This window comes from Erpetoichthys calabaricus, chromosome 10 (genome assembly GCF_900747795.2).
Source record: "Erpetoichthys calabaricus chromosome 10, fErpCal1.3, whole genome shotgun sequence".
NCBI lineage: Eukaryota > Metazoa > Chordata > Cladistia > Polypteriformes > Polypteridae > Erpetoichthys > Erpetoichthys calabaricus.
In genome coordinates, this window is record NC_041403.2 from 66,789,997 (window position 1) to 66,802,461 (window position 12,465).

The window sequence follows — 12,465 nt, forward strand, 5'->3', positions numbered from 1 at the left end:
TGGATTTCGGTCTCGTAAGGTTTTTCGGGCAGCGGCGCAGAAGGCGACTGCGCATTCGGCTTCGGACGTGAGTGAGTGAGTGAGTGAGTGAGAGAGTGAGTGAGTGAGTGAGTGAGGAGGCAGGCGAATTATGTATTAAGATTATATTATATATACAAGAAAAAAAATGGAATCTGAAGCATTAATGATTCTTTATGCTTGTCACTCACTTAAATTGTCTGATTCACTACAACAGCACCCTTAAAAAGAAAATTAGTTTAGGAAATTAGTTAAAAATACTGAAGTATTAATACCATTAATACATTTAAATGAATCAGGTTTAACTAATTCAGTGGCATGGATTACATTTACATTTATTTGCTTGGCAGACACTTTTATGCAAAGAGACTTACAAAACAGAGTAGAATTCCACATCACGTTGCTGTCTTTGTAGAGTTTGCATTTTCTCCCCATGTCTGAATTTTTTTTCTCTGGATATTCCAGGTCTCCTGCTACATCCCAACAGGCATGATAATATTTTTGTTGACGGTAAATTGGTCCCATGTAAGTGGGTATGAATGTGTACATGATGGTGACCTGTGATGAGCTGGTGCCTGTCCAGAGCTGCTTTCTGCTTTGCACCCAGTGTTGTCAGTATAGCCTCCTGCCACCCTGATTTGCATTAAAACAGTTAAGAGAATGTTATAACATTTAAAAGATCAACCATAGATGTTATAAAAGTCTATTTCTGCAATACTTAAGAACAGGATGTGATGTGATAGTTTATATTGTTGGTTAATTTGTCATTAGACTAAATTTAATTGCTTTATTGATTGTAATCAATGATTGTATATTTATTAGTTATTATGTCTTTTCACTTGTGGCAATCAACTTCTGTTACATGTCCTGCTAAACTTACTAAACAAACAGGCCTATCCTAATATTACTTGATTTTTTTTACTTCATTTGTAACTCACTTTGTATAAAAGCATCTGCCAAGCGAATAAAAGTAAATGTAAATATAAGATCAAATCATGATTATTAGTTTTAAAGAAGTAGTCAAAGTTAAATGAGAAGCTTATATATTGCAGTTCTGCTGCCAGCAAGAAAGGAACTGAAAAAAAGTAATTTATTTGAACAAAAGCCAGCATACAGGAAACACAGCAGGTTTCTTTCTACAGCAGCAAGAAAAGTTGTTGTCAACTGCTCTGAACGTGACACTCAAAATGCAGTCCCGAGAGTGCGATTTACTTTATATAACCACTCTCCCAGGCCAACTTGCAAATATCATCAGAGTTTCTACACTACAATCCAGGCCTACATGATATGTTGTCTGGTATTTAAGTCCCGCACCAAGAGCAGACTAAAACTCACAGGGGTATCCACCATCACTTTTCTAAAATATGGGTCTAAAACCATGTTTTAATTTTGCAATGGAAAAAACTAAATTAGTTTACATCAATCAAACTGTGTCATATGCAATCTGATAAATGGTGGAAGGAAGCTTATACTTGATATTGAAGATGATTACTTTTAAAAAATGAAAAGAACCATATAATAAATATGTAGTTTTCTTTCTACCGATACACATTTCTGTATGTACCTATGCACCTTGGCTGTGTTTCAAGGACTTATATCTATACTATTATAATAAAAAAATCTTGGGAGATGAGACTTTTTATCCTGCGACGAGACGTGATCTTTTGAAGAGAGACATTTTCACTTCCCGCGAGACGAGACCTTGTGCCAAGAGATTTAACCACAGCTGGGACCGGAAATAAAGGACAAAGAGTAGATGACAAAGTTGAGTGTCGTAAAGAATTCAAAAATGTTGGTGTGATACACATGCACAGCAGGTTAGAGATAATGGAAGTACGAAAATTCGAAAATCTCAAAAAAATGATAGTAAAGATTGCATTAGCGCAAAATAACAGAACAGCGAGATTGAATATATTGTTCAGATTTAAACTTTAAGTCGAAGACTTGTAGATAGTCTAATTTGTGTTGCCATCACTGAAAAGTAGTGTTTCTTCCCAATGAAGAGGCGTATCCGCGAGAATTAAAAGATTGGTTGTTTGTTGAAAGTGAAATCCTGTGAGAGAAAATTTCAAGCCCTGTTAGACAAGAATTTATGCAAAGAGATTTGGAAAAGTCCTGCCCACATCTAAAACATTTACAACCATGCACACGGCTCAATCATTTCTCATTTGTGTGAATGCTATTGTTAGACTCAGTTCGTGTAGAGAGAATGAAACGATATTCACTCACGGGCAGTTACACGTTGCATTGTCACAATGTAATTCCAAACACGGAATCAAAATTCAATGCAATATTGACGAAAAGGTAAAAGCATAAAGAGATCGAATATATGGTCATAGGTGATATAACAGAAGTATGTAGATATTATTTGGCTTTAAACTTTAAGTTGGAGACTTGTAGATCGTCTAATTCGTGTTGCCATCAGGGAAAAGTAGTGTTTCTTCCCAATGAAAATGCGTATTCACGAGAATTAAAAGTTTTGCCATTTGTGAGCGACGCAAAGTTGCTGCTGCATAGCGTAGGCAGGGGTGTTGGCAAGCGAAGCAAGCAGGGGGTGAAGGCCCCTAGTGCTCTATAAAATGCTTCTTGAATCTGAGACCTAAATGTATTCTAAACAAGTTTGAGAATGTTATGTATGCTATGTAGAATGTATCTTGGAGTAGCCACATCAGAGCTTATCAGCACAATTAATCTGTTGTCAGAACCTAGGGAGGATAAACATGACAAAAGTACAAGGACAAGGGCTGGAGGTCATTCTGACCCCTGCATACTATCAGGCACAGTGTAAGTACATCATTTTAAATATAGTGGTGTTATCGTTCTCGAGCCCTTACCTGGACAGCCCAGGACAATTCATCATCTTCTGTTAAACTACTGAGTACTGACATCACTGGGTTGATTTTATTTTCATGGCCTGGGATGGAAGTAGAGAGTCGTCATTTCTGGTGTTGCATCAGAGTCTTCTGCTTGTGTCAACTCAAAATATGTCCCTGTCTCTAAACAAGTGAATCTTTCAGTCTTTTTTATTTTATATCAGTCATTCTCCAGTTCTATATGAAAGTGAAATACTTTGAGAAATACGCGTTGTCTCAATTGTGAATGCTTGTAAAACCAACTTTTTTTTTTATTTTTATTTTATGACAGGTTTATTACTGTTGTTAACTGAGCCATGCTGCACTTCAATCAGAGACAGACAGACAACCCCAGGGCGGTTTTGGGATTTTATTTACTTCTGTCTACAAGCTATGTTTCTGCAGTAGGACAACATAATATTAACTGCACCAATACAAACTACCCGACTGTTCCATGTCATTTTCCATCAGATACTACAATCTTGGATTTGTCCCACAACAGCATTGAGAAAGTCCTTAGGCAGGATTTCTCAACACTTACTGGGCTTAAACAACTCTTTTTAGCTTTTAATAGCATCAGCTTTTTAGCTACTAATGCCTTTCAAGACAATTCTGACCTGCAACTTCTGGACATTTCACACAATTGTCTAAATGCTATATCAGCTCTTCCTTTTGGTAACCTCCTGACAATGAAGAATCTAGATGTCTCCAGTAACAAGTACAGCGAGATCATATTGGGACAGGAATTCATCAAAATGAGAAACCTTGAGATTCTCAAACTTGGCTCCCCTCAGATCTCCTCATTAAAGGCGAATACATTCAGTGATCTTGAAGGTCTCCAGCTGAAAGAGCTTCATCTCATTACAGGAGAAATTAGTGAATATGGTGGTGCTTTAAAGAAAATCAGTGGTCTTCAGAGGATGACTCTAGAGTTAAACATGTGGGAGCACCTAGATCTGCTGAAGTCCCTGTTAGCTGATGTTGTCAATGTTACTAAAGTGCTTCAAGTAATGAATGTGAATTTAATTAAAAGTGGACATTATTTTCCTCTGGTTTTTTTCCCACAACACTCCCAGTTGAAAACACTAGTATTACAAAATATCTATACTGATGGAAATTATACCTCAGATCTAATTTCATTTCTTTTGAAATCAAACATCGAAGAAATTGAAATAGATGATCTTCATACTGTTGGCTCTTTCCTACTAAAAATCCCTAGGTTTACAAAAGTGAATCTTAGAAGAATTTCTTTTCGAAACCTTGATAACCCATATTTTTTTAGATTTAGACCCACGTCAGAAATGACAAGATTTGTCTCATATATCACCCATGTGATTGTTATAAATTGCAAATTTTTTTATTTTCCTTGTCAGATTTCTGATTCTTTGACTAGCCTGGAAATTGCAGATTTTTCAAGAAACAATTTTAAGGAAGAACTTTTGTTTCCCAAGTGCCAGGCCCCATTCCCAAATGTACGCTCCTTTGTCATTGACGACAACTTCTTTAAAGATTTAGCTTTTCTTGGAAACTCCACATCTCACATGAAAAAGCTTGTCAATTTCTCAGCCAGTAATAATAGCATCACCCTGAATACGAAATTTTCTATAAACTGGACTAAAAGCTTATTAAATTTGAATCTAAGTAGGAATTTAATCACAGGAGATGTTTTTGCTTTCCTCCCTGACAACCTTGAAGTTCTGGATTTAAGCTTTAACAGAATTAGCTCTGTAACTCATATTGGAAAAATGAAAAGACTGCGAGTGGTTCACCTCTCTGGTAACAAAATCCTCACATTGACAGAGATGGAGATGTTGTCATCTGTCAGAGTGCTTCATGCAGACAGGAACAGAATTCAGAAAATTAATCGACATTTTTTGGACACCTTTGCCTTTAATGAGTTAAATTTGGGTAATAATCCATTTGTGTGTGACTGTAACATACAAGATGTTGCTGATTATTTTGGTAGCACATCTGCCACTGTAGTTGGGTGGCCCTCTGAGTACACCTGTGACTCTCCATCTTACCTCAATGGCACTGAAATTCATTTTGTGTTCTTTTCCTGGGGAAAGTGCCACCCTGGGTTAACTGTCATGATCTGCATTGTTGTTATCTTTACCACAGTTATTGCCTGTGCTCCACTGTACAAAAAATACAAACGTTTTGGGTATCACCACATTCCTTTTAATTATAGATTACAGAAAGGGGATGCAAAAGAAATAGTGTAGCAACTGCACAGGTAGCAGGATCTGAACTTAAAGTTCCACCATATTTCTTAGTGCTTTAAGTGCTAAACATCCATCCATCCATCCATTTTCCAACCCGCTGAATCCGAACACAGGGTCACGGGGGTCTGCTGGAGCCAATCCCAGCCAACACAGGGCACAAGGCAGGAACCAATCCCGGGCAGGGTGCCAACCCACCGCAGGACACACACAAACACACACCAAGCACACACTAGGGCCAATTTAGAATCGCCAATCCACCTAACCTGCATGTCTTTGGACTGTGGGAGGAAACCGGAGCGCCCGGAGGAAACCCACGCAGACACGGGGAGAACATGCAAACTCCACGCAGGGAGGGCCCGGGAAGCGAACCCGGGTCCCCAGGTCTCCCAACTGCGAGGCAGCAGCGCTACCCACTGCGCCACCGTGCCGCCCTAAGTGCTAAACATAACTTGCTAAATTGTTTCTGATTGTAGTGCCAGAATCTTTTTGCTTTTTCATGATTTTTATAAACCAGTTAAATTCACTTAATTTGAAATGTGTCAGTATACTAATATTGAAGAATATAAAAATAATTTTGAGAAAAATGGTTAGGTGTTACTTCCTGTTGCCTTCATGGTCTTTCAATCCCTGCCGTAATTAGGTTTATGTAAATTCACTTTTGTTTCTTTGCCGCATGTCAGGGTGTCCTCTGAAAGACTGCCATCAACTTCTGGGCTAGCTGTACCAGAGAAACTGGAAAGAAAGAAAGAAAGAAAGAAAGAAAGAAAGAAAGAAAGAAAGAAAGAAAGAAAGAAAGAAGTTAAAATCATTGGAGACGTGGGGGAGTTTTTGGGTTATGGATATCTAGCAATGTTTGCTTTGTATGTTTATTGAACTTGAGTTTTTACTCTACCTGACTGGAATAAAATTGTTTCTAGGTGTCAAAATAGTAATTTCATAAATCTCACTCAATCATCACTCCTTAAGTGTTTATACTAATGTAGCTAACACAATTACTTCATCATAGGAAATCAGTTTAACAAGCTCAGGACACAACTATTTATTGTAGCAGGTCTGTCCAAAAAATGAATAATTCCAATGAGGTCAAAAGAATGCACAATTATGCATTTACTAAATGTAGTATAGAAAGGGGCCAATCAGACAAGCCAAGTTCTACTGTTTTCCTCTTTGCCTGCCTACAAACATTTTGAACTCTTGTCTACTAGATAGGATGGGTCTAACAGCAGGCAAAACAATTTGAACAAACAGAAATCTTTTTATTTCTTTTTCTTCTTGGAAAGCAGAGGTCTGTTACAGAACCTGTCAGCTTGCAAAAGAACCAAAAGGGGGGGGTGAGCTGTATTTTTATAATAGAGATCTTCAAAGAAACAGTTAGAAAAAATAAGCTCAGTTTCATCCAAAGGTCATAGAACATTCTTACACAATTTGTTGATTACAACAGAAAGCAGAAATTCTAATCTTTTCTATATTTTTAATTAAGCTTATCAGAAAACTTGTCATACGTTTGGCATCTTAATTGGACGATAACCAGACACTGCTGAGACAAACCGGGGAGTAGCCAAGAGCTGCATTCCACACTAGCAGCCCTACTCTAAATAAGCACGCTGTTATAATAATACCTAGCCACACAGAGAACATGCAGATTTTCATACAGAAGCTAGCAATAGATTTTAAATTCCATTCCACAGGTCACCTACTAGCCCACCTCTGAAGTACTATCAAAGCACTTACCCTTTTTATAGTCTCACCTTCTTTCTCTCTTTCTTTCCCTCTCTCCTTCATGACACAGGCTTTTTCTACCAACCTTCCCAAACTCCTTTAAACCCCAGACTTAGCTCTGCCAATGAAACTAAAATGACGTAAATCCACTCCTAGAGTCCCATTTAACCAATGTGCGCCAAACTGGAATGCCACTTAATATTTCCTGCACACTTCAGTCCTCAGTAGTCTTTAAGTGGATGGGTATTCCATGCAACCTACTACTGTCCTTTTCATTTTCACTTCATTTTCACTTTAGATCATGCTAACAGAGGCATCGTTGGCTTCTAGCCTCCTGCCAGATGTCTATGCCACATATTTTCCTCTAAGGAGTTGACCTTATCCTGCTCCTTTGAAAACAGGAGCCCACAGCTGGTATTACTGGCCAGAAAGTCTTACAACCACTTTTGAGGCCTCCATAGCCCACTCAGACTGTTATTTGAAGATATACCTGGCATCTCCTAGAATACTTATTTTGTAGTGTCCTGGCTGTTATGATTTAGGCCTATGGCATGAACAGGTAATGCTGAAAAAGAGGAGGGAATGTGTCAAAGGTCGAGCCCAATAATGAAATTTGTAATTACGTTGATTAATTTATGTAAAGAAAGTACCAAACAAAATCAAAGAATTCAAAAAGACTTCCAACTGAATTTTATTTTAAAAATGATCAGAAATTCCAAAGCAAAAAATAAATAAATATGTTTATACAACAAAAGGGCTGTCAAACAATAACCAAATAAAGAATATAAAACCAAGAGCAAATGCTAGGAGCAATAGCCAAAAATATCCATCCATCCATTATCCAATCAGCTATATCCTAACTACAGGGTCACGGGGGTCTGCTGGAGCCAATCTCAGCCAACACAGGGCACAAGGCAGGAAACAAACCCTGGGCAGGGCGCCAGCCCACCGCAGTAGCCCAAAACATTTAAAATCCAAAATAATAAGCCTGAATGTAAAAAGATCACAGATCAAAAAAAACTTAAAGGGCCCACAGGACTCAGAAAACATTCAATACTGAGGGCCTGGGGGTGTATATACTGTATAGGTCTTAGGTGCCTAAGCAGAAGCTCACAGAATGTATCTGAGTGCTGCAGTCTAGTCAGGAGCCTCACCCTGCCACCATTAAAATTAATGATATTGTACAATTAACAAGGTAGGAAAGTAGGAAAGCATTTCAAACAAACAAAACAGGAACATTTAACATGTACGTTGTAATTGACCACCACCTTTGTCGTATTTTTGCCCCTGTACATCTCCCACAAAATAAAACGAAAAAGCCAAGGACTGACAAATACCATGGGAAGTGTGACTCAAGATGAGAATAATCAGTAAACAATAATCAAGAGGTTATTGTGATTTCTGAGCCCTATCTGTCAAAGGTACCTAAATGATTGCATTTTGATATACAGTAACTATATATTGTGAACCACAGGGGGTGCCAGAGAGCCCCAAACCCCAAACACAACCACACAGATACAAGTTGTCAGTGAAAACAACAACAACATTTATTTATATAGCACGTTTTTATACAAATGATTTAGCTCAAAGTGCTTAACAAGAAAAATATAAAAATAAGATTAGGCAATACTAAGTAACAAAGAATAAAGAAAGGTCTGATGGCCAGGAGGACAGAAAATACAAAACAAAAACTCCAAAGGTCTGGAGAAAACAAAACAAAATCTGCAGGGGTTCCAATGCCATGAGACCACTTGGCCCCCACTAAGCATTCTACCTAACGTAAATGATCTCAATCAGTCCTCATGGATTTCAGGCTTCATGTGGAAGAATTAGACGATGATAGTCATGTGGACATCTGGCCTTCAATCCATCAATGTAGGAACTGCATGGTGCCTTGATCAGGTGGTGGTGGTGCAGACCACCATCACAGAAAAAATGGAAAAAGAACAGCAGAGAAAGTAGGGGTTAGTATGGCTTGTGGAGCCATGATGAAAAGATGATAATTAAATGCATATACAGAATATCAGGGTTACACTAAAGTGAAGCTATGAGAAAGTCATGTTAAAGTAATGAGTTTTTAGCAGTTTTTTAAAGTGCTCCACCGTATTAGCCTGGCGAATTTCTATCTGTAAACTATTCCAGATTTTACCAGATTTTTTGTCTTTTAAGTTTAGCTCTTGGAATTATAAGCAGACACTCATTTGAAGATCTAAGGTTACGATTTGGAGTGTAAGGTGAGAGGCATTCTGAAATATAGAACGGAGTGAGATTATATAAGGCTTTGTACACCATAAGCAGTACTTTAAAGTCAATTCAAAATGACACAGGTAACCCGTGTAGTGACATCAAAATTTTCTTTTCCTAGTTAAGATTCTGGCAGCTGCATTCTGCACTAGTTGCAGTCGATTGATGTCTTTTTTTGGGTAGTCCTGAGAGGAGTGCGTTACAGTAATCTAGCCGACTAAAAACAAAAGCGTGAACTAATTTTTCAACAAAATGTAAGGATTATTATTCACAGTTACCATACAAAAGACTTCTTTATCATTACAATCCAACACAATTATAAATTATTCTTCTTCTCCTTCTCTTACTTCTCCTCCACTCCTCTCAGGTGAGTGTTGCCACTGTGCGCTCCCGGCTCTGACTCGCCTGGATGTGGCAGAGCGGCTCTTCTTATCTTGGACCTGGGTGAACTTCCTGTGCCAGAGTGTAGCCTGATGGAAGTACTTTCGGGTCGATTGAAAGTCTTGTACAATAGGGATTACCAATCCCAACAGCTCCCTCTGGCTGACTCCAGAGAATCCAAACAGGCTGCCCCATGGGACAATAATTCCCATTATGCCTTGTGGGTATCCATGTGGGAGTCCTGGTCTGGTTTTGCTGCCATCTAACATATCTGAGAAGCCACTGCTCTGAATACAATGTCTCCTCCTGTTCCCTAATTACATTGGCCTCCCAGTTGGCTAATGAATCATGCCCTATCCTGGTCAGGACGCCAGCCCATGCCCGTCATTCCTTACAACATACATCCTCTCATTCATTTTCAAATGCACATTATCAATTAAAGGTTCATGTGATACAACAGCCCATCCCAAACCAACTCTTGACATGTTAATTGAAATGGTAATTTAAAGGTTGAAATCAAGACAAACCATTTCATGTGCTGTCTCCTTTATTAAATTCCTTTAACCAACCATATTTAAATGCATCATGGATTATTACAGGCAACATTGACAAAATATGTATGTTTATATCTCTTCCCCTCACTCTCTTTGCTGGTTTAATGACCATATTATCTCAAATTAGAAAAAAAAAACAATTTTCTAAGAAAATATGTCAGGAATTGGTTAATATTATATTAGAAGAAGCCTGCTGGTCCTATTTTATGCTGTTAATTCTTCTATTATATTTAAATAGATCTACTGTATATTTTTTTTTTGCTTGTGTTTTCTTTTTATGGTGGGTGTTAAATTTTGTTTTGTATTTGGTTGTAAATGATACTGTATGTTATTTTATTTGTTTGATCGAGTAGCATGCTATTGTAATGTTCTGCTTTTCAAAAGTAAAGTAAAATATAAAAATAATAATAAAATAAAAAACTATATTGTTGTGTAGACAGCCAATTAACTGTGTGATCTGCTAAAGGTGTTATGAAAAGTAATTTCTATTTTTTATAGTCAATATATTTTGAAATCTGTAAATAGAAAGACACAAGTTAGTTTGTAATTAATGTGTAAGCACGGATATAATTGTACTGTGCATGTGCCCTGCTTTTGAAAAATCTAATAAAATCCACAAATACAGACATGCTGCAAATTGTAAATGTTGCTTGAAGTTCCACTTTAAGTTTACTGGTGTGTACTGTAAGAGACGGCCGGCAGCTCAACCCGACCGGGACGCCCCTGAGATGGGGGGTGGGGCAGCTTTTGTAGGACACTGCCTCTCCCAAAATGCTAGATGGCAGCTCCCCTGGAGTGTAACGGTGCCCTTGGGATTTGGAGTTCGGTTGCTCAGCCCTGTTGGGTACCGTAGGTACCACCAGGAGGAGCTGTGAGAGGACCAGAGGAACCTTCCCTAATCCATAGCCCGGAAGTACTACCAAGTCATGTGGACGGGACCCCTGAAGTACTTCCGGGCTGATTAAAGGACTCTAGTTCTCTGTTTGACCCGGAAGTGCTAGCATGTCACATGGACAGAAGAGTCGAAGCACTTCTGGGTCAAGAACTATGTAAAGGACTGCTGAAGACCTAGCAGGCGAACTGGAGTTGGGAGGAGTAGGACAGAGCTTGCTGGGAGGTGTGGAGAAGAATATTATATTGATTTATTGTTGGTTCATTTGTTTATGGTGGCTGTAGTGCTTAACCCCTTAACCGCCCTCTGCCGGATATATCCGGCATCGTAGCTTTATTGCTGACGCCTTACTGCAGGAATTATCCGGCACATTTGCCTGTGGTTATGTGAATGCCTGGTGCGTAGTATAACTGACAGTTTGGCGTGGGTATTATTACTACGTTGTATTTCGACAACTCTGCGCTTGTATTGGCCGCTCACGTGATGTGATTCGAAAGCGAAAGCTGTGAATATGGCGAAACGTAAACTGACTTCAAGTGAGGTTTTGCAGGCGATTTTGGACAATAATTCTGATCATGATTGTAGCAGTTCTGAAGAAGATTTTAGCGACAATGATGATCAGCAACGTGCGCTGCATGATACTGTGAATGACGATGCATCGGATGATGGCGATGAGTGGGTGTATCCCCAGCATCTCAACTGGACTGCTGCCCGTTATCTGAGCCAGATATGAAAGATCCAAACCGTGACCGCTTGTTCAAGCTATGTCCTTTGATTGACCATTTATTTGAAACATTTCAGCAGGTATTTCAGCAGGTAAATACTGCTTGAATAAATGTAAAGTAAAAAAACGAAAATTGTTCAGATTTCTCCTGGCATGGGGAATATTTAGGGAGTTGGCGGTTAAAAGGTTAAAAGGCACTACAAAGATCCTCTTTGTGTTTTTACCCTGTGTCTGTATATCTGTCTGTTGGGTTTAACAGCGACCCCTAACATCCACAGAACATACTATAGTACATCAAAATATCGATTGTAACTTCAACTTCACTTTCAAATCTGTTGTCATTTGTACCTGGCACACTGAAATTCTTCCTTGCATGTCTTTAAAAGAATTGAAATAGTAATACAATACCAACAATAGTCAATGAATACAACAGCATACATTAAATTAAAAATCAGACAATACATACAAGAGACCTACAGGCAGTCATCAGTATGAGAAGCTATTGAGTAATCTTCTGAACTGGGAACAGAAACTGTCCTAATGAATTGCTGGAACTATGACCATGTAAAACATAAATACTGTTGTGGTACCCGGATGGGGGTGGTACCCAGCCAGGACACCCTAGAAGACCGGAGGAGGGCTTGTGCCTCCTCCAGACCTCGAGGGGGCGACTGCCCTGGGGGCCACGGGTACAGAGCTGGGAAGCTCGATCCTGTAGGGGCCCATGGTCACCGCCAGGGGGCACCCCAATACCAGTAGGCCCTGGACTTCAGCACTTCCGCCACACCCGGAAGTGCTGGGGGGAAGAAAAGAGGGGACACCCGGAGTGCTTCCGGGGATACAACTGGCACTTCTG

The 12,465-nt window shown here is 39.1% G+C and overlaps 1 protein-coding gene across 1 annotated transcript; it reads left to right on the forward strand.

Moving 5' to 3' along the window:
- The first annotated feature begins 2,956 nt into the window (after window positions 1–2,956).
- On the forward strand, window positions 2,957–5,095 carry LOC127529318 (toll-like receptor 2 type-2). Its single transcript, XM_051932433.1, has one exon. The coding sequence runs from the start codon at window positions 3,188–3,190 to the stop codon at window positions 5,093–5,095; it is 1,908 nt and encodes a 635-aa protein (XP_051788393.1). The 5' UTR covers window positions 2,957–3,187.
- The last annotated feature ends 7,370 nt before the right edge of the window (window positions 5,096–12,465 follow it).